The 27,500-nt window shown below is 41.0% G+C and overlaps 1 protein-coding gene across 2 annotated transcripts in view; it reads left to right on the forward strand.

Annotated features, from left to right (window-relative positions):
• Positions 1-24,258: 24,258 nt before the first annotated feature.
• Positions 24,259-27,500, forward strand: part of tcea2 (transcription elongation factor A (SII), 2) — a 7,905-nt gene continuing 4,663 nt past the window's right edge. For both annotated transcript variants that reach the window (XM_069141754.1, XM_069141753.1), the window contains exons 1-3: positions 24,259-24,429; positions 25,959-26,021; positions 26,522-26,627. In XM_069141754.1, coding sequence (XP_068997855.1) covers positions 24,361-24,429; positions 25,959-26,021; positions 26,522-26,627 — 238 coding nt within the window. In that variant the 5' untranslated portion in view covers positions 24,259-24,360. The remainder of the gene's footprint in view (positions 24,430-25,958; positions 26,022-26,521; positions 26,628-27,500) is intronic.

Raw genomic sequence — 27,500 nt, forward strand, 5'->3', positions numbered from 1 at the left:
AAGAGGACTTTCACGATCCCATCAAACTCATTCAAAACCCACCGTACAATTCAAAAGATGCTGCTCAATGAGAAAATAAACCTCTTTTTTTTCTTTATGTTTTTACTTGTGTTAGATGTCTGCATGTTCATTTATGTGTTTGTGTGAGGTTTTATGATTCAGAAATTCATGGGTGGGATTGAGAAAATGAAGCATATTTTCCCCTTGAACTGGAGGTTTGTGCAAAACCTCGACATGCTGAGTCGGTTTCAGGCTGCTGAGATGTATGAAACTTGGACGGAGTGATTTTATAAAGCAAAAGAGTGAAAACTTAAACTATTTTTCCAAACTGCAATAATGGCTGATGAACAACTTTCTCCCTTTCAGGAGACACACTGTTGGTATGAAAATTTCACCGCCTTTTATAACGTCTTTTTGCACATATATTCATGGTTCCCAGAGGATAAACCTTACTGACTTTGGTGATTCCTTGATTTCCTCTAGAACCTCCATTTTTTTTTTTTTTTTTTTTAGCTTTTAGTGAAATATGCTGCCATGACATTTGGTGCAGGTATCGATGGTTTATGGCGAAATACATTTGAAGTCTCAGAGGGACCATGCTTGGTTGAACTTTATGTTTAGTGCTAATTAGTTAAACTAAGATGGTGAACATTTGAAACATTGAACTCTATATTACACGTGTTGGTCGTTAGCATTTAGCTCAAACTGCGCTGGAGGAAAATCTCACCAAGGTGCTAGCATGGCTATAAATTGTTTTATTTCCTTTATTACCTTTAGCTACGATATGGCATGTAGACAGAAGTGCTGAATAACTTTTATGGTCATATTCATGGAGTATGAATGTTGCTGGCAGCATGGTGGAGCAGCGGTTAGCACTGTCACCTCACCAACAGAAGGTTGTGGGTTCGAACCTTCGCTCGGGCAGCGACCTTTCTGTGTTGTCTCTCGTACTCCGTCTTCTTCCCTCCATCCACAAACATGCTCGTTCGATTAACGGCTGCTTCTAAAGCGTCTATCCAGGGATGGACAGGTCTGTCCAGAGATGGACAGGTCTGTCCAGGGATTACCCGGCCTGCCCAAAGGCAACTGGACCCTATTCAGGATAAAGAAGGTATAGATGATGGATGGGTGTTGTCTTGCTGCTCATGTAGGTGGTTTAGAGTTTTATTTTAGACTTTGGCAGTTATTTGAGTGGTGGAAATAATCGGAGAAATTCCTCGACATTGGTTCTCTTGGACGGCCGTCATGTCAAAGTGTCCCTGACTGCCTCAGGGACACTTTGACATGACGGCCGTCCTGCCGAAGGACACGGAACAAATTTCTACCTTACTAAATACAAAAAATTGGACTACATACCTAAAATTTAAAATGGAAGAAACGCCAGCTTTCCAACTTGGTCCTAAACTCTGAGTAACCCAGAGACAGCGAGCATCCGGTTGCTCCGTCAGCGATCTGTCTGTCTCTCCGTCTTGTCTATTCATAGCGCCGCAGCAGAGCTTATCATTTCTTATCCTGTAATTAATGCGCTGCAGCACCGCAGGACAATATACGACCTTTCCCACTGAACACGACGCCTCTGTTCTCCCGTTCAACACTTGTTTGTGTCTCTCGTCTCGTGAGTCCTGTTGTCTTCTTCGTCTCGTTGTCCCTGTCATTTTCACTCTTCTTTCAAATGACTCTCACGCTGTTGTTCTCACAACGCTGCCATCTTTACAGGACCATTCAGGTCTTTCATTTTTTATCTTAAGTCTCTTGATTGCTCTCCATGTTTCTCTTGTAGTCGGTCTGTACTTCATATTTGAGTCTCAGGAAGTCAAAGAAGTTGTGATTTTTCTCTGAATTTCGATGCGCACACGTAGATGTCCAGGAAGGTCGAAGTCAGGGTTCGGAGATAAAGCACAGATGCTTTATGGGAAAGGGAGCTGAGTCATGAGCGGGATTGTGAGTCATATTATGACGGGCAGATCAATGACTCAGTGATTAGAGTTGTGCCCTTATGGATACGAGGTTCTGGGTCTTAGTTCTGGTCTGCTTTGTGCTCAGAGTTTTACATGTCATTTCAATTTTCTACTATTTTTGTAAACACCTTCACTGTAACTTCTCAAGATAAGAAATACACCCAATATGTGCACTTTGACATTAAAATGAATATCCATAAATCTGTTTATAAATGTGCTGCTTCTAAGTTAAGATCTTCCTTCAAAATCAGTGAAACAACAATTAAATTTAGATGTTTTCTCCAGTGTCAAAGCCATGGAGTGACAACAAGAACCCTTAGTAGCTACGGCAACGAGAAAGTTTGACAAAATTTCAAGGCTCACGTGACGGACTCACTGACAGTAACATCCCTCTTTCAAAGTTCCTGATGGGAATTGTAGCTCCAATAAAAAGTCTGTTTTTAGTCTTTAGTTTGATACATTTTCCAGGATTTATTTCATTTTCCCCTCAGTGCACAGCAGAACACTTTGGGCCGTCAGGAAACAGACAGAGACAAGGGGTCATGACATCCAAGAAAAACTCCCAGGCGGATACAGGAAAGATAACTTGCTAAAAAAGGTTAAAGAGTAGACGACAAAACCACAACATTCACGGTTTGATTCTGGGATTTTGATGCTTGTCATGCGCCTCTCTTCCCCCATGTTTCCTGCCGTTCTGTCCTCGGTGGCTTGAAAAAGAAGCCAAGATCCACCCTCAAAAATCCACGAAAAAAGACATCGTTTTTCTAGAATGTCCATTGATATTTCACGAGACTTTACTGCTATCTGCTGTGTTATAAGATGTATGGCATTTAGCAGACCAAATGGATTTCACAGTGTCCATGAAAGAGCAACATATTTTGTGGATTGGCCCCGTGATTCGGTTGTGCTCCAAAGTTTTATGGATTCTTCTTTGGCCAATGCTGCTCCCTTCTACCAATATTCATGAAAATTGGGCGAGCAATTTGTTTCAGAATCCTCCTGACTAACAAACAAAGAAACCAAAAAGATGACCTCCGTGTTGGAGGTAAAGATAAAGAGATGAAGAGATGAAGGCGGACAAGATCGGACACACTTTCCTCAAAGCAGTCCTGGTTTGATGCTGGAACGATGTGGAGGTCAGAGGTTTCAGATGTAGGAATGCATACTGATGACATGACACTTCTCCATCCATTTATATACACATATTTGCAGTGTGTTGAAAATTTTACACAAAGGAAACAACTTTTTTTTAAAATCCTAGAACACTGAATAATAGTACCTCATTAATTGTAAAAAGATAATGACATGTATCCTGTTAAGTTTTGATCAACGTTTCAGCTTAAAACAGAAGAAAGTTCGAGGGTTTTGAAAAAGGAGTGTTTCAATGTTTTTGCAACATCTTTCGATTATTCTCTATGGAAAAAAAATTATTGTATTTTTTGTATGTTTCTCTTAGAGTATCTGCCAAAGGTCATAGCATACCTGTCCCACTGAACACACATGGATCTAGTGCCAAAGATGTAGTGGCAACAGGAGAAAAAGCAGAAGTCAAATTGTGGGATTACATGTAGTAAATGCTGCTGACATTTTCAACACATTGTAAAGCGTGTGGTTGGGAAATAAATTGAAATGTTATGGATTAACATATTTGTGTCAGTCATGGTGCCTGCCGGCATTCTCCAATCCACAGAAGACACTCTGAGACATTTATGATTGGGACTTTGGACACAGACAGACAGGAAGTGTTACCTCTCTTCAACAGCTTTCAATTACAAACCTCTGGTGAGCTGCTGAGTTATTCATTTCAGGCCTCTTCGTGACAGGGAGCTCGACTTCGGCGACCATGTCGGCCACACGACCTTCAGTTCAGTCGAGTTGTGCCACTCTTTAATGATGGGTTAAAAAAGTTGAAGGTTCAGATCCTTGTTCTGTCTGGGAAAAATCTTGAGCGTGCGAAGGATTAACACTCTTCTTCCCTTAATAACCACCGCGGAGCATCCCAGTGGTTTTCAGAGCGGTTAGACTGGCAACCCATCCTTAGAATATGTGCAATCAGCATCATGTGGACTTCGAGCAATCATTCACCCATTATCTTCTGACACATGCATAGACAGCTGGTACATTCAGTTTGTCTTTGACCCCGACTAAAGGCATCTGAGGTCACAGCCTTTACGAACGGCTGTTGGTTCTCAGTACTGTAACGCCCTTATTTGACATTTATTAATGTAAAAAATACCAATTGTTGCATAATACAACGACCTGAAAAATATTAGAAAATAATTAAAAAAATATATATACAGTTTAATATTATAACTGTAAGATACTGTAAGCTATATCTTATTGAAAAACTCAAATCCTAAAATGAAGAACCTGTCTTGGTTGGAACAAGGTGCACATTTGGATTTTCGGCCCAAAAACTGAAATATCTTGAATAAAAGCAGTCTAATGTCACAGACGTGACTCGGACTCACTCCTGACTCGAGTAGAACCAAATACCTACATACCATGCGTGTAAATTACAGGCTGGATTCACATGACAAGGAACACTCTTTCATTTTCGTTATTAAAACCCGAGTCATCTTCCAGACTGTGAAATATGAAGTCTGTCAAGGATCCGGTAATTCAGTCCGTCTGCACACCCAACATGTCTGAAACTATTTTCACACAAGAACCTTTAAAATTATGATTCAGAGATGTTTGCAGTGGAATTTATTTTTTTGAAACCTCTACTCTGCATTGTTGTGAACCGCATGTTTCTGGCTTCCCTCACATGCATTCCTTCAGACTGGTATGTGGCACTGACCTGTCAGCAGAGCTCCTTTTTAATTAGAGAGATATATATTCCCGTGGTGATCGTGTATGCGTAGTCTCCATTTATTCGAAGGGCATCGCATTCAATGAAGTCAGAAGTGTACATTTTGATCTCTTCAATCAGCGGTACTGGATATCAGATAAAGCATCTACAGCAAAGATAAGTCAAGATAAGTTGAAGAACTACCATTTTTTTCCCCAGACTTTGCAATTTTTGTGCAATTTTACCATAAAAAAACAGAAAACTTTGCAAATGTTTTGAGAAAAAAATGCACAAAATCAAACATTCGTGATCGCAGCAATCCCAGAAGATCTCAGAAAAGTAAAGTAAATGTACTCGGGTACTATGAAACTATCTGTATAGAAACGTGTACACATGGGCTGCTTTGAGCCGGCTGTCTGTGGAAACCATGAATCGGTTTTTACTTTACTTCTGTGACTCACCCCAACTTCATCATCGGCCTTTAAACGACTCCAAACCCTCCACACACCTGACATCATGTAGATCTGACGTGTTGAAACAGAACCGAGAAGCTGTGGTTTAACAAGCAGGCAGCCCTCAAATTTACAGACCATCCAGCTCAATCTGTGACAGTTACAATAAATATACAGCAGAATTCAGTGTTTCCCCTCCCATTGTATCTGGAGGGAGGGAGGGAGGGAGGGCGCCCCCCCCCCCCGCCCTCTAAAAGAAACAAAACATGAGTGTACTCATAGAACTGCAATTACGTCCAGTAACTACTATTTATTTACTTAGTTCCTTTGTTAAAATATTCAAGTTTATGGTGACAAAGGTGGTATGGTATGTGAGTTTATGTATGATTGCATGCTCTACTTCCTCAACTCACCTCCCCGACGACCTGAACGCTGCCAGACTGACGGCATCACTCTCTATGATGGTGTTAAAACACAACCACATATAGAATTTAATCTTGAATTTACTATTAAACGTCTGATTAAGCTCATTGTGCAATGAACCTTAAAGTCTCACATATTTCTGCTGAAACTATTGATTATTGTTGATTTTTCAGCAGCATAAACACTTTTTTTTGGGGGGGGGGGGGGTCTTCAGAATCAAATTATTTAACCTAATGGACTTTTTCACGGTTAAAAGTCGACATTGAGAATAGCAGCTGTGTGACCGAGAACAACCTCTGTCATCACTCCTGGAGCTTCATCTATCATCGAGGAGATGTTTCATATCTCATAGTCTTCACACAGTCGTAGCTACAGGCTGGGAGCTAACCAGTGTGACCATAATCACATCATTCACTCCAGAGATACTTTAATTGTCTTGTTTCTTCATATTTCAGTTATCGAGTTTCGTTTCATCTTTGTTATGTTTAATAATAGTTTGTGTCCCAGCATTCAATGTGGCAACCCTCATGTCACAGAATGAGCCGCTCTGATCCACATACATGTTAGTTGTTGTCACCATTTTTGTTTGCAACCACGTCAGTTGTGTGTTTTTGTGTTGTGCAGCGCTCTGATTTGTTTCTCCGTGTGTTGGACTGGTTGCAGCTTCAGCTTTAAAGCACATGGAGACCTGGTGAGCTGCCAGGGTGACTCTCAGTTCTGAGAGATGGGAGTCGTCACTTCATTACTGCTGCTTTAGATTTAGGCACTTTGTAAACTATGTGTTTGATCAATACAGCGTTGCAAAGTTTGTGATTATTAATAAAAGCTGCAGAAAATCAATTTAAAAAAATTGGAGAATTGAAGAAGATCTTCTGCATCTTCAAGAAAATGTATTAGAAAAGCTCAAATTATGGAGGACAATAATATTCAAGATTTAGACTTGCTCCACTGCAGGGTAGTACTTATCTTTAATATCCTACTAAAATAAATTCAGTTTTAACAGAATCGCTGCAGTAAATCTGCACATAGAATGTAACTTTCATAAAATGTAGAAGCAGGTTTTTGTATTAATACATTTAAAGGTGACGGAGAACTGCAGCACGTCAGAAATGTTCACGATTACTTTCACACGTTTCCCATGCGAACAGAAGCCGTGACTCTGTGCAATATTTCACGTATTCGCTCTTTGTTTCCTAAACAGCCTGTTTAGTCTGAACGTTTCCACTTATCGGTATTTCTCCCAGTTTTCCTCCTTTTTTGTGTTTTTTTTTTTTACTGTGCGAACAACATCTCTGTAAACTCCCCACATTTTTTCCGACTCGCGTTCATTTCCGGCCGCCATCGAATATCTTCTGCCCATCAAAGATGTGTTTCTGAACAAAAGAAAGTGTGAGAGCGGCTGCAGTGTGCACGAGAAAGAAACCGTGTGTGTGTGTGTGTGTGTGTGTGTGTGGGTGTGTGTGTGGGTGTGTGGGGGGTGGGGGGGTGAAACAAGTGGGACTGTGGATTGTTTGGCTCTACGAGGAGTTGGGTGGGAGATAAAGTGTTCTGTTGTTTTTTTCTCTTTTTGTGGTGTGCGAGTTGAAGTCTATTTTTTTCTTTTGTGGTCCGTGTAAAGTGTGTTGTTTTTTTTTTCTTCTTTTGTGGTGAGTTTGTGGGAACTGCTGAATGAGATGGAGTGATTCCTGAAGTCAATGCTATCAGCCTCCGACACACTCAAACACTGGCTGGGGTGCAGTGGGGAGGAGGGGGGGCGATAAGGATTGAGGGGGGTGGGGGGGAACGTGGCGTGATAAAGGAATGGGATGGGTCGGCTGCGTGGAGTTTGATCTTGATTATCAAACTAAAACTCCAAAAGCAACACAATCAGACAAAATAAATGTCCAGTTCAGGACAGACGAGGTCGAGATGTTCAAACCTTCTTCTCTCTGAAGTGTCTCATTCACGAGTTAATTGACGCCCGATGTTTAAATTCCACGAATGCAAAAGACCGCAGAAGAAGAATTCAATCATGTCTGAGGTTTTGTTTCCTGTCATCATAAAATGAAGTGCTATGACGTAACAAACCGATCTGAATTAATTTTTTTGTTGTTATTTTAAATTCGATTTTTACGTATAATTTGTTGTACAATGAAAGAAATGTTTCTGGTGATCTTAAGACGGTAAGTTTATAATGTGAAGATCAAAAAAGAAGCTTTTCACGATGGTGAGAAAAACAAACTTTCCACCCACGATCTCCATGTTGAAGACATCTGCATGTGGCTGTCACTAAATCTTTTAGAAGTTTACTTTTCTTAGATTTTGAGGTTTTTTTCTGACATATACTTTTTTATTTTGCACAGTATAGTCTATCATTTAGTCAGTTTCATCATCCGTTTGTGAAGAACAAAACGCATCAAAACAAATCCAGTCTGGAATGAAACTTCCAACTTGTTTTCATTCGATGTCCCCAGAGGATGATTCTCACTACTTTGGCGACCTCCTGTAGTCGTTGTGAATCGATCGGTTCTTCCGGGCTCCGTTGGGGATGGTCTCCAGTCGTTGTATTTGAAGTTGAAGCTACGAGCAGTAAAGTGGGCATCCTGACCTTTCCTTCTGCTCTGCAATCAGGCTCAAATTACATTTGTAGAGAAGAAATATCAAAATGTAATTTAGATTGTAATAATCGAAGATGGCCCCAAAATTTATGGAACGTATTTATGCTTTCAAGATGATGAATCATTTTGATATTTGGCGCTCGTCTCCGCAACCATTCAACATATTTACCCAATAATTTCCTCAGGTTCAGTATATTTCTAGTTTCAAACTACATACTCCCGATCACCCGTCGATCTCCATTAAGGCTCGGTACCTTTTGAGCTAAACTTTCTGTCCATCTCTGTCCTTTGCTGGAATGCAACATGTTTGCTGTCCTCGGAGGAAAGGTTGGCAGGCGTGAGGCGAAGTCAGCCTCCAGCCAACCACACTGAGAAGAACAGCGCCAGACGAGTGGAGGGCAACACAGTGTTTAGATCTGGATGAGTGGGAATAGCATTCAGGCCCGAGTTATTTTTGGAAAGTGTGACCTAGTGTTTTTAGGAGGTGAAAGGAGACGCAGAGGAGCATTTGTCCTCCTTTAAAAGGCCGATCTATGGACTGAGATGCAGAACTCAGCTGATGTGGCTTCTCGGTATTCTTGGACGAAGGTTTGAATCCGATCAATTTGTCCATTTATCCTTTTTTTTTGCCTCTTATTTGTGTCCTGAACAAGGTGGTAGGAGGTTGAAGATAACATTATCAGACTTCATGTGACCGAGATGTTGGTCGTCCAGTTGTAGAGCAACAGCCGGTTTACACAATCTGGAGCGACAGTCCTGTAAAGTGCTCGAGCACAGCTCCAGTCCTGCAGCAAAGCCACTCATTTAAAACGTAATTACTATCCTGTCCACCACCATCCACTCAGTCAGCTGGTGCTCCGGGGCCGCAGTTGTTTTGAGTGGAGCTGGGAGAAGACAAAATGATTTAGTTGCGAAGTGACAATTATAATGTTTGTTCTAGTCATTTGCGGTTTACCATCCTCATTAATTACAGCACAGCTGAACATCTACGATGATAAAATAAACAGTGTCCTTCTTCACGGGACGCCTTTTGTCTGCTCAGAACTAGAACAAACACCATCTCCATCACGTGGAGCTGCTCGTTTGAAACCCAGATGAACGCTGTATTCAGTCGCTGTGTTTTGGTTCACTGGAGCTCAGAAAGAGGTTTTTCCAAGTGATCTATGATATTTAGAGGTCAATTTCTAATTGAGTTTAGTCTCTTCACTCACATGATTGCTGATGACTAATCTCCATCTTCAGATGAGTGTAGAAGCAGACAGACATATTTAGCTGTAAAGTGGTATAACGACAATGTTTAATCTAGTATTTTTAGACTGTGAATCATTTTGCTTTTACATCATAATTACAAAATTTGAAGAAAAAGACCCAGCGGCGCTGTCTTTACCTCAATCCAAGCTTAACGAGGCATCTGCACGGCGCTGAGCAACGTGTGAAAACATCACAAAACCACCAATTTCAAACCTAAATACGACCCATTTTCTCGGCCTGTGTTCTCTGCCGCTGTTGTTTTGAAAGAGAAAGTGATTTCGATGTGAAGACGATCGTTCTCGTCATTTATTTTCAGCAAAACTTGAGCTGCACCCAAGTTCTCTATATTTTAATTCTTACCAGGCTTATGGAATTAAAAACACTCAACGATTAATACGGAGAGCAAGTTTGTTTGATTTGATGTTGTTGATAGATGTCGTCCCAGTTTGAAGGGTTACTGGTGGAGCTGCTCACAGCTGGAAATGATTTCAACAAATTGCTAACAGTGATGAAAAAGCTTCGCAGAGATCTCTCAACAAACTAATGTTTAATGTATTAAAAAGACGTTGTTGTTCGTCTTTGTTGTACTGACGACCAACGGTGCTCATCTCGTATTATTTCCCGTTAATCCAAACCAGTGCACTTGGTTTTTTTTGGTCTGGTCAGGTCTGCATGTCCTCCACCATCTGTCCCACCCAAAAAACTGTTGGCCCCGGCTATTTGTTAAAACAACACAAACTCATTCCTCCAGTGAAGCCACTAATTTAAAGCTGTAAGTGGTGTTTTACCACTTTCCAGAGGCTGCAGCTGTTTTCAGTGCGGTCGAAGGGGAGAGAAAGTGATTTAGAGGTGAAATGGGATAATGATGATGTTCGTTCTAGTAATTTCTGAGGCAAAAAACATCCTAATTTAAATCAGGACTGACGATCTGTGATTAAAGCGTGGCAGAGGAGGCCGGCAGGCGAAGGGCAGATGTAATTATAGGTGCTATTGCTGGCATGATTTTACACTGGTATCTGCTTTTGTGGCGTTAACTGAGAGCATCTAACTGAGAACATTTGGACTTCATCTTCTAACTCCATTTACTTTTCTATTCAGCCTGTTTTCATCCACGTTATCAGCAGCTCCGTAGAATCTGACATCAAAAAAACGTTTCAATGGAATCATGTCGGGTTTTGGAGTGACATTCAAATCTTCAACATACAAAATCTATTTTACTTTTATATTGCTGTTAGAAGTGTTAGAGAGCAATAATAAAGATCGCAGGGAGGTAGGACACCAAAAAACAGCCAGTAAAAACCAGCTGACCAGGATGATAGTGAACATTTAGTTACGTTAAAACACTTCTGCATCCGTTTTTCTATACGAGGTTTGTTTAAATAGTTCTGAGACTGCTCCGGTTGCATGTAAAAGGTCAGTAGGACCGCAACGTGTGCGGAGCAGGACGAAGCAATAACCTTTGTGAGTAAGTATTTCAAGTTTTGCTGCTTGATCCTCATCAACACGAGTTACGCACGTTTCTTGGAGCGCTGGTCCTTTCGCACGGCAATTGTTTGATGGTGAGAGGAGCAGTCTGGTCACGTATTGATGGACCCGTACAGTCTCTGAACCTTCTGGATGGCTGATTCTGGATATTGAGCCCGCTGTTACCTTTCGGCCAAACTTTACATTTTTTGCACTCATAAAGTTGCTGCTTTAAATTCGAAACCATTGAGCATTCAGCTGAGTCTTTGAGTCTTGAGTCTTTGAGTCTTTGCCTGATGGTTTGGTGAGATATAGACGTGGAGTGGGATGGTGTGATTGTGTTTTGGAGAAGGATATCGAGGCAGAGCTGCTGCTACATTACCGAATCCTCAGCAGTGCGGTTTTAAAACTGCTGTAATTCAGCAGAGCCTCCCATCGCTGCTGGACGGCTGCAGAGGAGACAGGAGGAATGCAGCCGATCACATTTTTCTTGGCAGATACTTTTTGTTTTCTATTTAATTGCCCGGTTACGTTCGGTGGATTAAGTCAGTCGGCGTAGTGCATCCCAGAGTTTCCAGCGCGTGGTGGGTCACCTTAAAGGACCTCAGAGGATCAGAGTTTTATCTCCTCGTGTTTTACCTAATTTAATACAAATCATGTGTACTTTGATTTACTGCTGACCGCTTTCCAAAGCATACAGTAGGTTTTGATTTTGATTTCCTCCCTTCCAGGCAGCCTGTGGTTTCAGTTCATTTCTATAAAAATCAATTTGCAGAGCCTCGAAAGTTCCTGCAGACAGCCAATCCATCACAGCAGACATGTCTTTTTGCCTTGAAAAGCTCTGTCATGTAAGACACGTAAATAATGTTCACGGTTTCGTTTTGTTTGTTCTTGTTCGATTTCTTTTTTTCCCTCAATTGCTTGTAAACACTAAAATTATTTGACAGTTCAATTTCAGATGTCAGCGCGTCCAACACGATCGCAGCATCTTTCAACAGCAGCGCGTGCTTTTTACTGCGTTGATGATAATATATCACTGTCATGCGTTAGCTTTCTATTTGGAGTTTTAATCTCTTGCAGCTGTTGTACTAAAGTGAACTGAAACCAATGTGGAAATATTACCTTAAAACTGTACCAACGGTGTCCTCTAACGGGACTCAGTTTAACAGCCCACTAAAAACTAAAAGCAAGTTTTAATTAAAGTAATCCACACGTTGATAAATGGCAAAAAAAAAAAAAAAGTATTTGCTTAAATGTTTTTGTACTTTCACACATAGTTCCTGCTTCAGATGTGTGTTCGTCCAGTAACCTCTAAAACACACTCACACTTTCCACCTCAATACGTGAAAGACTCACTACTTCTCATTGAATGTTGGATTTGGATATACAGTTGTAAATGGACATAATTCCTGTGGAGACATGGCAGAATTACACTATAGCATGAAAATGATTCTATTTAATAATATCTAATAGTGGAACGTAATATGTAAAAGGAAAGAAAACACTTTGCTGTCTCTTCACTCCCACCAGTGCACAACTGCTTTCTTTCTGGTCCGAGAACCAGAATTAGTTCCACCAAAACAAGAGTAAAAGGTTGAAGTGGTTACGATAATAAACCGGTTCTCGACCCAGAACTCTTCTGGTTAACTGTGTACAACTGAACTGTTCATGTTCTGGACCATTAACAGCAGTTTCTGAGCAAAACATTGAAATATCTGAGTGAAACCACAACAACAACCACTTAAGAAAAGGATCAATAAGCTTTCCAGACTTTTTGTGTGTTTTTATGTGACGACCCAGATTTTACTTCATCAAACATTACAAATAAAAGGAGAGAAACACTAAAAGATGAGAAGAAAATACGAAATCATAAAGATCAATAAAAGACCGATGGAGATAAAGAGATTATATATATACATATATATATATATATATATATATATGTATATATGTATATATATATGTGTGTGTATACATACACACACACACAACATGACAGATGTGGAGACGGATGAAAGGATGAGAGGCAGAACGAGGAGGAGAGACGGTGAACAAACTCAGCGACTCCAGTTTAGTCGGCCACAGAAGTTGGGAAAGTATTCTGTGGTCGCTGCAGCTATTCTGAAAATGTTAAAGACGGAGGGAGGGGATCACTGATGGCAGTGTGTGTGTGTGTGTGTGTGTGTGGTGTGTGTGTGTGTGTGTGTGTGTGTGTGTGTGTGTGTGTGTGTGTGTGTGTGTGTGTGTGTGTGTGTGTGTGTGTGTGTGTGCGAGAGAGAGAGAGAGAGAGAGAGAGAGCAGCAATGTATGCATGGTCGTTTCCTTGCATGCGATTCTCTGTAACATGACAGATAATTCAGTGCCAGAACTTCCTGTGTTCACATGTTGGTCTGGAATCAGGAAATCATTAAATATTACATTCTGAATTTTTACAGTGCATATAAAGTCCATTTCAGTCATTAGAATAACAAGACAAGGTCAAACCTATGATATGGCCGAACTGCTTGGGGGGGGCTTTTAATTTGAAACCGTAGCTTTTAATTTGAAACCAATACAGGAAGTTGTGGTATGTCCGTACGTCCGTCCATCCGTCCCGTTCTCGTGATATCTCAGGATCGCCTCGAGGGAATTTCGTCAAACTTGGCAAAAAACATTGACTTGATACCGAGGGTGAGCTGATTTGATTTTTAAAGGGACAAAGGTCAAAGGTCAAGATCACCGTGCCCCCCAGTTCAATAAATTCACGTGATCACGATATCTCGGTAAACGCCTTAAAAATGAAGTCATGTGAGCAAAAAATCATACAAGTTGTCAGCTGAAGGTCAGAGGGGACAAACTTTTACAACTTTTTAGCTCTCGGATTTTAAATATACGTCGTAAACACACGTTCGTCAACACAAACAAACAATCAGAAAACCGCTGAGGTTGCGTTTTGTCTGCAGATGAAAACAAACAAAGGACACAGGTTGACAGGAAAACAAACACACGTCCCCCCTGTGTGTGTGTGTGTGTGTGTGTGTGTGTGTGTGTGTGTGTGTGTCGGTTGTGTGTGTGTGTGTGTGTGTGTGTGTGTGTGTGTGTGTGTGTGTGTGTGTGTCGGTTTGTGTGTGTGTGTGTCGGTTTGTGTGTGGTCATCAGCAGTGTCCACACACACACACACACACACAAACCGACACACACACACACACACACGCACACGCACACACTCACTGCATCCCACCATTGTCCTGCTGCACTTAGTTCATACGAAATGTAAACATAAGTCGACACACGTGTAAAACGTGCTGCGCTCACTTCTACACACAGCAGATAGGAATCTATAGAGTGTGTGTGTGTGTGTGTGTATGTGTGTGTGTGTGTGTGTGTGTGTGTGTGTGTGTGTGTGTGTGTGTGTGTGTGTGTGTGGAGGGCAGTTTCTGGGAATTGTGCTGCTGCCACAGTGGGTAGATGCTGAGAGCAGCAGGAGGGTGGTGTGTGTGAGTGTGTGTGTGTGTGTGTGTGTGTGTGTGTGTGTGTGTGTGTGTGTGTTTCTATGTGCTCATTGTTTTCACTTGTTACATGGATAAAGATTAGAGCGCCCTTTCAGCACTCAAAAGCACACACACACACACACACACACACACACACACACACACACTCACAAAGCCATGCATACACCCAAGTCTGACCTATATCCAACTTTGCTCACACACACTCGCAGTAATGAGGGCAGGCATGCTGAAAGAAGGACAAAGCGCGTTACTTCATGTCGACTCTGATGGAAAGTGACAGAGTCTCATTTTTACAGGGTAAAAAAGTTTATTATCAAACCTGCTGGACGTCAACCTGAGACGTCCAACTGTGACGTTCGCAGCCACATTCAAGGAAAAGTACAATTTAATAGAACTTGGGTTGATGTGGAAAAAAGCAGTCGACGGGTGTTCGGTTTAGTTTTGTTGGTCTCTGAAGTGTCCGTCGTTAAAGAGAGCCAATAGAAACAAATGGAGTGATTAAAAGTTGTTGTGTTTTGATCCGCTCCCGTTTGCCCTGTTAGTCACCGGATTAACTCAAACTCAACACTTCCTGCGTCTGTTTCAAATTAAAAGACCCTGTAGCCCTTTCAGTGGACAGAAACCCTTCATTTCTTAACAAAGCTTTTATTGTGAAATATTTGCTGGAAAGTGTTGTGACTGAAATCAGACAAAAACACTTTAGATGAGTCATTAAGTCGAACTGTTGGAAACAGCAGGATTCAATTTGTCATTAAATTCAAGCGATTGAAATTTATAACCCCGTTTACTAAAAAGTTGGGACACCGTATAAAATGTCAATCAAAAATAAAACGCGATGATTTACAAATCATGTAAACTCATATTTCATTGAAAACACACCAAAGAAAACAAATCAAATATTAAACTGAGAAATGTTATTGTTTATTTGTCCCAACTTATTTGAAATGTGTTTTTGGCACCAAATTTAAAATGAGCATGTATTTGTTCAAAAAACAATTAAAAATGGGTTTATTCTGTTTTGATTTACATTTTACAGCATCTCTACTTTTTTGGAAACATGTTGTGTGTTGTTGACTTGTGTACATAAATCTGCTTCCGCCGTGTTTACAGCCGCACTCGTGCACACGTTACAGAACGACACCCTCCTGACGTAATGATTGACATCTGTTACCATACCAACGTGGACAATCAGACGAGTCGGCAGAATTATTGGGATTATACTGTAACATTTTCACTGCCTTTAAATACGCTTAAATCCAACGGTGGAGATGAGCTGCTGTCTTCGTGGTGTCTGATCGTCCAGCTGAGCACCGACCTCACATCTGGAGGTTCACACAGTTTCATGTGTTAATGTCTCAGACTTTTCCTTCATAAATACTAGACGGAGGATGTGATTTAAAAAAACATTTTATTCCGACAAATCAAATCCTGCAATTTGAATTTCAGTTTAATTGAAAGTGTTTTGATATGTTGGTCATTTTCTTTCTGTCTGTACGTGAAGGATGAAGTCGTAGTCAGAGACGTAACAAACCAGCTCAATAAATAACACGTCAAGTCTTTCTTTACGTCCACAAACCTGAAGGTGAACATGTGAAGGTCACGTTCACGACTATTTTTTGAATCTTTTGTTGTTGTTGCTTTTCGGATGTTTCGGTTGATCGTGAATCCGAATCAGTCTGAATCCATGTTGATTGAACATAATGTCCTAAATAATAAGAACGAACAAACAAACAAACAAACAGACTGACTGACTGACTGACTGAGTGAGTGAGTGATGGACAGATGCTTTAAAGTCCCAGGAGTCCAATTTGAAGGGAAGTGTGTGTGTGTGGGGTGGGGGGGGGGGGGCAGGAAGAAGAAGAAGCAGGGAGCGAATACGTTCTCAGTTTCACACCAATGTAGAGCTGAAGCTATTCTTCTGTCTGTAATCCCTGAGGAGCAACACACACACACACACACACACACACACACACAGAGAGACACACACACACAGAGAGACACACACACACACACACACACACACACACACACACACACACACACACACACACACACAGAGACACACAGAGACACACACACACACACACACACACACACACACACACACACATACAGACACACACACACACACACACAGAGACACACACACACACACACACACACACACACATGCCACGCTAAAACAATACCCGACACGAGGAGACGAGCACAACAAGTGACAAGAACACAATGAGCCAATAAACAGACACACAACTGAAAGTCAGATTTCATACGTTTCATTAATTATTTGACAAATTCTGCAGAAGCTTTTTTTGTTTTTTTTACAAAGATGACATCATTTAAAAAACAAAATTGCACATAAACGTTTCTGTTTTTGTGCATCACTTTCCCTTTGTTTTGTTCACAGGACAACACGTATGTCACCAAGTCCTCCTGCTAATATTCACCTCTGAAGTACGTCGATATTAAACCGTTCTGCTCGGCTGGATTTGCATCCGACGCCAAAAGCAGGAAGTGGTGTGACGTTCACAGACGGCAGTGAAGGACGAGCGGTTCGGATCGTTTGTTTCCGTCACCTCAAATAGTGGAAGAGGCCCGAAACTCAACCTGAGAGTCGTAAGAACAACTCATTTAGTACTAAAGAAAAAAACGAAAAATATCATCATTGAAAAGATGCTCATGAATGCATGTGAGTGTGTCAATGAGAGTAATGTGTGTGAGAGTGGAGGGGGGAGGGGGGGCTGCCGATGCCTTCCCACACACACACACACACACACACACACACTCGGCCCAGCAGCAGGCCAACAGGAAACTCCCACAATGCACTCTGTCTTCATTCAAGAGGACAAATTATTTCACAATAAAAACAAAAATGGAAGCAGAGTGAGAAAGACTGAAGAGCGGAGAGAGTGTAATATTTAATCTAATATTTAATCTAATATTTAATCTAATATTTAATCTAATAGTTCAACACATCAACAGAAACCGTGTCAACCTGAAGAATAAATGTTTCACAACATCATAAAAGTTTCATTACAAAACTTCAGAAGCCATTTTTTTGAACTGAAGCGATTCTATCTGATTATTTATTATTCCACCAATAAGGTACGTTAGTTAAATATTCCCTAAAGCATCACCTCCATTTAATGTTAAGACATTTTATGGACTTCAAGTAACTAAACAAAGCAAAGTATGAAAGTAACGAGCAGGTGTAAAAAACCTGAAAAACTTTCCATGTAATTATGAGATCTTTTCTCAGCTGAGAACTTTTTTCATAGTTATGAGAACTTATTTTGTAATTATCTGAACTTTTCTCGGAGTTATGAGAACTTTTTTTGTGGTGATGAGAAAAGTGACGGTGTAATCTGTCTGAGGAGCGAGGGGTGGAACTGATTGACAAGCCAAAGTCACTAAACCCCGCCCACCTGCACGGAAACATGACGTCACAATAACCGGTGGAAAATATTGTATAGATTCTATATTTCATGAGAGAAGTTGATGCTTTTTAAATGGGAGGATGTTGTTTTTTTTTTAAGCAGCCCCTTGTGGTTATCAGTGGTATTGCAGTTTGAGGCACTTCCACATTGAATTCATTAGACTACGTGGCAAGCAAGAATTATAAAAAAAAAAAAAATAATATTTTTTTAATTTAGGAAATAAAAGGAAAGAACATGATAAAAATGTGAAATTAAAAACTGACTTCCAGAACCATCCGTCCCTCCTATAAGTTGTACATTTTTACTTACATTATTCATGATTCTTTACTTAAATGCTGTTAATGATGCCGTCAGCAGCTGATTCATTCTTTTAGCCTGTTTTCAGGTCCTGTTTGGCGTCCCGTGTCTCTCTGTCCGCACGCCGGCGTCCCAGCAGGGAGGAGAATGTTTTGGACGTGTGCCGACGGGGACTCACTCCCCGTCCTAGGATGATGACATCATCCTCACCTTGTTGCCTGACTTCCTGTCTCCTCCTGGGGCAGCCGCCCCGGCTGGAACGTTTGGCAGCCGGCCGGGAAGCAAACAAACAATCTCTCACACACACACACACACACACACACACACTGATTACTGATGAATGACTAATGTTTAATCACAAGGTAGTTATTTACATTTTTTTTGTCAGTAGAAAAAAAAAACACAAAAGCAAAAATCTCTGCACGTTATCGCACTTTAGAAAAAGGTCATTTCACTTTTTTCTAACAGTTGAACTTCAGGCATTTCACAACATTCATGTCTCAGTTTGAGACATTTCTGAGCTCAAACATTCGTCAGGTGTCCGACCGGCGTTTATGCTGCAGATTAGTGTTTCCTCTTCCTGTTTCTTTTATGTTTAAAAAAAATTCAATCCTATTACAGCAGAATTTCCGCAATCTGAACGCCGCCATTGTCCTTCTCCCATGATTTCAGTGCACAAACAGTTTTGCCTGCATGTGTTGCTGTTGATTGTAAAGGTGCTTTCCGACTGAATAATAAAGCTGTTTTACTCTTTTTCAAGAACCAAACTGATTGCATGTAATCGTCATTAGAAATCAGTCAGTGCAGCAGCTGTGCTCCACTTTATAATAACAACTGAGGGAGAAATCCATTTTATAAAAAGCAGACTTCACTCTTATTCGACCAGAACGCTCTTAATATGTCAGATGTTTGACCTTTGACCTACACAATGAAACAAGCTGCTCTTGTATGTTTTTGAGAAGTAAAACTAATGCTGACTGGACTTTTAGACCCACAATGCACCAGCAGTTTTGAACATGAAACACTGCTTTTCAGACTCTCAACAGATTTTGTGATAACGACGTTAATCTACGGCTCTAAAATACTGAGGAACCTGTTTGGTGCTGTTGAAGAAGTCCTGTGAGCGAGTGACAGCGTCCACACCGGGAGGAGGTCGGGGCGGCTGGACGGACCAAACACTGGACTTCCAACCAGGATTCAGACAATCATTATGATTTTTTTTTTTTTATAGTAACGTAAGATATTTAAGTGCTGTAATGGACACAACTCAACATATTGTAAATTACATTAAAAAAATGTCCTTTTTTAAAATGTATTTTTAACCAAACTGTTTTGTTCCTAAACCTAACCACGTGGTTTTGTTGCCGAAACCTCAGGCTGTTGGACAGTCACATGACTGAGATGGAAAAAGCTATTATTGTGAAACTGATTGATTTTGCGCTGCTGACCAGTGAAGCTGTTTCACATTTTGATGATCGACTGAATACTTTATTATTTATGTTGCTGTTGGACTTGACGATGAAAATCTTAATGTCCCAATAACACCTCAGCTGTTCCTACTGCTTGATACGCTGACACTCAAACGGTCCGTATTGTTTTTACTGATGTCTGTAACACCTGTTGTCCATCGGATGTTAATATGTTCTGGCTCGAGCAGCTTCCACCGCTCTGACTGAGGGTTCACATGGACTTCAGTTTCAGTAGAAAAGCTCAGCGGATCCTGGTTTTGATTATTTTGAGAATTTGTTGTTAACATGATTGTCGTGTTCTTGATAAAGAAACATATGCTGTGTACTAATTGCCCAGGCAGGTGTATGACCTTCCTTTAATTGTTCAATTAATTTGACGTATTAGAAAATGAACCCACTCAGGCTTTTTGCAGCACTGAGACTGTTACAGAGTAACACTGGGATGATTTGGCTTCATCACTTTATTACTCTTAACGTGGAGATGAAACCAGCGACCTCTGACCTTTCTGCTGCTATAGATCTGCTTTGATCTTTTCTTCTAGATAAGAACTCATCCTGGTTTCAGAAACTGGGATTTGATGTTTACATGCACAGATTGAAAACCCAATTTTAACCGGGATCCTGAGCTAACCTGCTTTGGTCAAGATAGATTTGATCCATAGAAGAAAAGATCCACGAGTGAAATGCTTCTGGACTTTGGCCAACTGGATGTGTGATGATGGACAATTGTCTCTGGCAGAACCAGAACCAGAACCAGAACACGACTCAGCTGCATCAGGTTTTCTTTAAAAATGAGTAAAGAAAGTTTCCCCTTCTTGGGGACAGCTGGACGTGTTTGTTCTACCTGGTGCAGATCTATGCCTCCAGGAAGCGTTTGTTCTGCGTGGATTAGATCATTGAAACCCTGAATTCAGGAAGTGTCCTCTTCTCTTGATCTATGGGCTCATTCGAAGTCACCTCTGACGCCAGGAAGTGTTTCTCTGCTTGAAGCTGGATCTATGGAGCTCCGTACGAAGCAGGAAGTTGCCCACTTCCCTTTGATCTGGAGCTGTTCGGTTTGACCCTCGGCACCAGGAAGTGTCCTTTCTACTTATACTAGATCTATGGAGTCACTGCTCGTAATGACCTTGGACAGGAAGTGTCCCCTCCGCTGGATGGATGGAGCCATTCTTGTTTTCCTCAGAAAACAGGCCAAGTATTGTGTTTGGCTCCTTCTTCCTCTCGGGTGGTAAATGAGTCTGTTCTCATTACCTCAGATGTGAGTCACACACCGACTGGAAGTAAATACGTGTTGTATGAAAACTCGATATGATAAATCTGTAAACAGTGAGATGAATCAGAATATCAGGCTGCAGCAGAGATCAGAGAACCATCGGCTGGAATTAACAGAGTCGTCTTACAACTGTTCGTTTCCAGCAATCACCATGTTTAAAAAGTTCGCATAGCAAAATATATATATATGCATATATATATAAGATATATATATCTTTCTAACGTTAACGTAGTAGCCAATGTTAGTACCGACAGGTTTCACCTTAAATTTTTTCATAATTACGTGAAAATATCTCATAACTATGAGAAAAGTACTCATAATTACAAAAAGCGTTCGGATAATTACGAGAACAGATTTAATAACTACATGAAAAGATCTTATATTTACGAAAAAAAAAAAAAGTTCTCTTGATTACGAGAAAATGTCTCAACTACTAAAAAAATTCATTATTAATGCAAAAGATCTCATAACTTCGAAAAAAGTTTGGATAATAACGAGGTTAGACATTAATATTTCCAGCATGTTACTGTAGTGATTGAGGCTGAATTAGAGATGAAGAGGAAGAAAACACATCTGAGGAAGAACAGATTAAAAAAACAAGAGAGAATGAGAATAAATAAAAGAGCAGATAACTGAAGAAAAAGAAGTGGAGAAGAAAAGAGTGAGGAGGGAGAGAAAAAAGAAAAGATGAAGAGATGATGATGATGAGGAGGAGGAGGAGGAGAAAAGAGGAGGCTGCTTTTGTTTCCTTTCAATCAGCTCTTGGATGAGTTTCACTCCTCGTCTTCGCTGCATACCTCCGAGCTCTCCAGGTTCTCTCACACACACACACACACACACACACACACACACTCACACTCTCACACACACACACACACACACACACACACTCACACTCTCTCTCACACACACACACACACACACACACACACACACACACACACACACGCACACACACACTCACACACACACGCACACACGCACACGCACACGCACACGCACACACACACACACACACGCACACACACACACACACACACACACACACACACACACACACACACACACACACACACGACTGGCAGCTATCTGGCCCAGCAGCTGTTGATGTCGTTGCCAGCTCTGCTCTGCAGATCCTCAGCTGGAGGAGGTTTTTCTGGCTGCCGACATCAAGCAGCAAGAATTCATGAGAAAGAAGAAAAAAAAAAAGTTTCTCCAAGAATTATTTACTCATCTCGAATTCGGAGTCTGATTTACATTTAGAGAGAGCTGGCAGGCAGCGCCGGGGAAGTTTGTTTAAAAATGTAATCTGGTCTAGATTACGTGAGAAATATGGACTATTTTCATTTATTTATGTTTTTTTTTCTCGGTGACATAAATCAGTCGCCTCCGTCTGTTTTCTGTTTGTCGTCAGTTGTGACTCCATAAAAACAAAGCAGTTTATGACACTTTATTTCTTTAATGTGGACAGAAATCCAAAGTCCTTCAACCAAAGAGGGAGTTTTTATTTATTTATCGATTATCCACAATTTCACAAGAAAAAAAAACCAACAAATAAATTCAAGACAGAAAAGTTTGACAGTTTGAGTTTTCTTTCTCCACATTACAACGCTGGTGTCTTTGTTGAGCTGAGATTTATAAAACTGGATATTTTTAGGATGTTGATGATGAATTAAAAATAGCCAGAGTCGTGAATCTGACATGAAACTGTCAGAATATGGAGACATAAGTAAATACAGATTTAAGCGCTGTACAGTTTTATAATTGAGGTATTTGTACTTCCATTTTCTACCTCTACTACATTTACTACCTTTTAAAGTTTACATTAAAAACATGATAAGCATCACACAAAAAGTGTTTTATGTAAAACACTGCCAACGATTTTCTTGCTGTAAAACACTTTGAGCTGCATTTCTTGTGTGAAAAGGTGCCATACAAATAAAGTGTATTGTTATTATTGTAAAAAAAGAAATAATGATTGTCATATTTCAGATTTCTATACGAGGAAATATTTCTCCTCTAAACTTCAAAGACGAGATGATTTGAGTCCTTTAGTCTCGAACACGTTGCCGGTTTCCTCTGAAGCAGACGGTGGGACATCTTCACGTCGCCGTTCTTCTGTTTTACCTCAAACACACAAAAAAGACATTTTATTGACTTACATTTATTTCCTGGAGACGTACCCTGACCTCAAATCAGATCATTTCCCTAAAATGTAATAATGTCCAGGACGTTATTTTCCCCAAAAGGAGGTTGAGAAAGAAGATCACCTCGTTCTTTATGACACCTTCTAGAAAGCCATCAAACACGGAGACACGTCTGAAATTCTCAATATTAAAGTCAATATTTCAGTCAAACTGTGGTGGATTCCTCACTTCATGCTGAAGAAGCTGCAGTAATCAAACTAAAGACAGAAAGGAATCAGTTTCAAACACTTTCTAACTTTACAACGCTGACATCTAGAGGAAGATCGGAGTAAATACACGCAGGTCTTTCTGGATGAAAATGACATCGTCCTCCAATAGACGCTCTGTAAATGGTTCCGTGTACTTTTAGACAGACATTAATTCAATTTATCAGAAATGTGTATATACGTGAATATTACAAGGCCGAGTGCAATTTGAAAAGTAACTAAAGCAGTCAGACAAATGCAGTTCAATAAAAAGTAAAAGATTTACCTCTGAGATGTAGAGAAATACAGAAGCTTAACACTGCATGAATATAAATACCCACATAAAGTACAAAAACCTCAAATATTAACTGAAGTACAGAAGCAGCTTTAGTTAATGTCAAGTCAAGTTATTTAAAAAGCCAATTTATATACACAAGAAAGCACGGCTGAATTAAAACCAAACAAATAGACTTGAAAACAATTAAGCGATTAATAATAATGACTCATCAAATACACATGAAAGAAATTAAGAACAATATTAAGCAAACATTACAGGATGATATCCATGAGAAGTAGTTCAAATCAATTAATACCAAAAATAAAATTAGGTCAAATCTGAAGAAGCCGAAGAGACGAAATGTTTCCACTCAAAACTTTTAACAGTTGTGATTTTTACATTTTTTAAAATTCTTATTCCACCACAGAATAAAATAAATGGTTGTACACCAACTTTAAATAGAACTTTGATTTGACATCAAAAAACATCTGAGGACGGATTTCCAACGAGCTGAACTTTGAACTTGATTTCTATCAGAGGAACGTTTTCTTCTTCTTCTTCATCTGTGGAGGGAAAAAGTTGGTGAAAAAGATTTGGCCAAAAGGAGAAACTAAAAACAAACTCCATGTCCCATCATGCACCGCTGTCACACAACAACAAACGAGAGGGAGGCAGCAGCTGGGAGAGGAGGCAGACGGACAGACAGTGAAGAGCAGCGGAGAGGAAGACGCTTGTTCTTCATCATCTATGGAGGAAAAGTGACGGACACGAAACCGGCGCGCGACATGGCTCAAAACCAGGAAGTGGAGCGCATCGCCAAAAAGCTGGATAAAATGGTGCACAAGAAGAACACGGTGAGGAAAAGCCGTTTGATGCATCCGCGGGGGGGGGGGGGGGCCACAACACGCCATCAGGTGATGAGAGTTGTGTTTTACCTTCAACCTCTGAGAGGAAGCTTCTGGAAGCGGATCTGCTGCTGTGGACCGGTTCTACCTCGCGCTCCTGTTTGTCCTGGTGGAAACAGTTTGTGATCAAATCCCAGCAGACAATTAAAACCAGCCCAGCTGGAGGCACTTTAATCCCTCCACACAGCTTAGTTAAACTAATGTGGTGGGAAGTCAGACGGAAGTTTAAAACGGAACATAAAAGTTCCGTTTTTAATTTTTTAAGTGTAGTTTTAACTTAAATAGTTCGCACGTTGTTAGAAGGCAAATTAGTGGAGTTCTTACTAAAATAATGAAACAGGAAATTAAATAGTATGGAGAACTTTATTTTGAAAATATATCAGAGAAACCATGTCTGTATCCGTAAGTTTATTGACCACTGAAGTCATGTTGAATATGACCAGTTGTACACCGAATAAGTGGACGTTTTAACACGTTCACATTTAGGATTAAACTTAAAGAAGGACAATTAAAAGCTAAATTGTTTGTAACTCTAAACCAATCAGCATCCATCAGTGATGTCATCATCCATCAGTGATGTCATCGTTGGTTTGTGAACGTTATGAATCCTCCAGTTCAGATTCTGTCCGTCACCATCTTTGCTAGTTCAGAGCAGGAAGTGACCATATTTGGACGAGCTGGGGGAGGAGCCAGCGGTGGATCTGACCGATCTGATTGGAAACCTGACGATACTACGTCCCGCCCACCGATAGCTGTAACCTGACTGCACCACAGGCCTGTCAATCAAACAGACACGCCCCCAAAAACAGGTGTTCTTGAATCTTCTTTTCTAATGAATGAGGGATTATTTTCAGATGGACCTCCAGAAAACTAATAAGAAGGAGTGACTTTAGCTAACAACACCGAGATAACTGATGGACACATTTTATTCACTTTGGATTTGATGAGAGAAGTTGAATGGGAGTCTATGGAGCCGGAGGCTTTTTGGAGCCGACCTCTAGTGGCACTCGCTGGTATTGCAGCTGAAGACACTTCTGGATCAGAACCATTTTACAGACCTGAAGCTACGAACTCTTTTATTTACAGTTTATGGTCTAAAGTCATGTGAAGTAGCAACAAAAAGAGAACTTGATTTTGGTTCTGGGTACTTGCTCCCTGACTGTGATCCAGTTCGTCTGCTGAACCTGAACTCAGAGTCGGTCCGGTTCCACTCTGCAGGTCGTTGCATCCTAATGAGCGTCAGGTTAGTTTTGAACTATTGGAGCAGCTTTCAACCAATCAGCATTGACCATAAAACTCTGCGACCACTGCAGCTGCTTTTTGGAAAAACTGTTTGACCTCGTCAACGCTGGTCCCTGATTGGTCGGGAAACGGACTCATTATCAGTCCCGTTAAAGAGATACTGGAAAAAAACAGTCAGTAAGATGACGTCATATTTTCTGGGAACAAGATGAATATGAAGGTTGTTGTGTTTGCAGGACGGCGCTCTGGACCTGCTGAGGGAACTGAAGGACATCAAGATGTCTCTGGAGACCCTGCAGGTAATTAAACTCCGCCCCCTTCCGCCGTGCGCTGCAGACAGAGCGAACATGAATGTACGGCCGTCCGAAACTCAGATCCTGTTCCTGCTTCAGCTTTTTACATCCCGTGTTTCTACATGTCAGAGAAAATACAACCTGTGGTCGCCGGTTCTGCAGCCGCACGCAACACGGCCGGTTCTGTTCCAGCTGGAGTCCAATAATTCATCAGGACAACAAGGAAAACTGACGTTAGAATTCAACACAGTTTTTGTGTCGTTTTTATATCTTTCAAAAGCTGATAAAATATTTTAGGATTAAATTATTTGAACACTAATATAAAGTGGTCAAAACAAATCTGACACCAAAATCTGTTCAGTTTGTTTTTAATTCAGACGTTTAAAATTAAAGAAGAAATATTTCAGATTCTGCTCAAATTCCAGGTCGTCTATCAAACCTGAAGCTGGTCGCTGACTTTTTAAAAAAAAAATCTGTTTGTGATTTAATTTATTTTCTGTCTTCAGACCACCAGAGTCGGGATGTCGGTGAACGCAGTGAGGAAGCAGAGTTCAGAAGAAGAAGTTCAGACGCTGGCCAAAGGTCTCATCAAGTCCTGGAAGAAACTGCTGGGTAGGAGTGTGTGTGTGTGTGTGTGTGTGTGTGTGTGTGTGTGTGTGTGTGAGTGTGTGTGTGTGTGTGTCTGTGTGTGTGTGTGTGTGTGTGTGTGTGTGTGTGTGTGTGTGAGTGTGTGTGTGTGTGTGTCTGTGTGTGTGTGTGTGTGTCTGTGTGTGTGTGTGTCTGTGTGTGTGTGTCTGTGTCTGTGTGTGTGTGTGTGTGTGTGTGTGTGTGTGTGTGTGTCTGTGTGTGTGTGTGTCTGTGTGTGTGTGTGTGTGTGTGTGTGTGTGTGTCTGTGTGTGTGTGTGTGTGTGTGTGTGTGTGGTGTGTGTGTGTGTGTGTGTGGTGTGTGTGTGTGTGTGTGTGTGTGTGTGAGTGTGTGTGTGTGTGAGTGTGTGAGTGTGTGTGTGTGTGTGGTGTGTGTGAGTGTGTGTGTGTGGTGTGTGTGTGTGTGTGTGTGTGGTGTGTGTGTGTGTGGTGTGTGTGTGTGTGTCTGTGTGTCTGTGTCTGTGTGTGTGTGTGTGTGTGTGTGTGTGTGTGTGTGTGTGTGTGTGTGTCTGTGTGTGTGTGTGTGTGTGTGTGGTGTGTGGTGTGTGTGTGTGTGGTGTGTGTGTGTGTGTGGTGTGTGTGTGTGTGTGTGTGTGTGTGTGTGTGTGTGTGTGGTGTGTGTGGTGTGTGGTGTGTGTGTGTGTGTGTGTGTGTGGTGTGTGTGGTGTGTGTGTGTGTGCGTGTGTGTGTGTGTGTGTGTGTGTGCGTGCGTGTGTGTGTGTGTGTGTGTGTGGTGTGTGTGTGTGCGTGCGTGCGTGCGTGTGTGCGTGTGTGCGTGTGTGTGGTGTGTGTGTGGTGTGTGTGTGTGTGTGTGTGTGTGTGTGTGTGTTCTCTGATGTG

The sequence above is a fragment of the Embiotoca jacksoni genome, unplaced genomic scaffold (assembly GCF_022577435.1).
Source record: "Embiotoca jacksoni isolate LCO1_2020_lvr unplaced genomic scaffold, fEmbJac1.0.p SCAF_90, whole genome shotgun sequence".
NCBI lineage: Eukaryota > Metazoa > Chordata > Actinopteri > Embiotocidae > Embiotoca > Embiotoca jacksoni.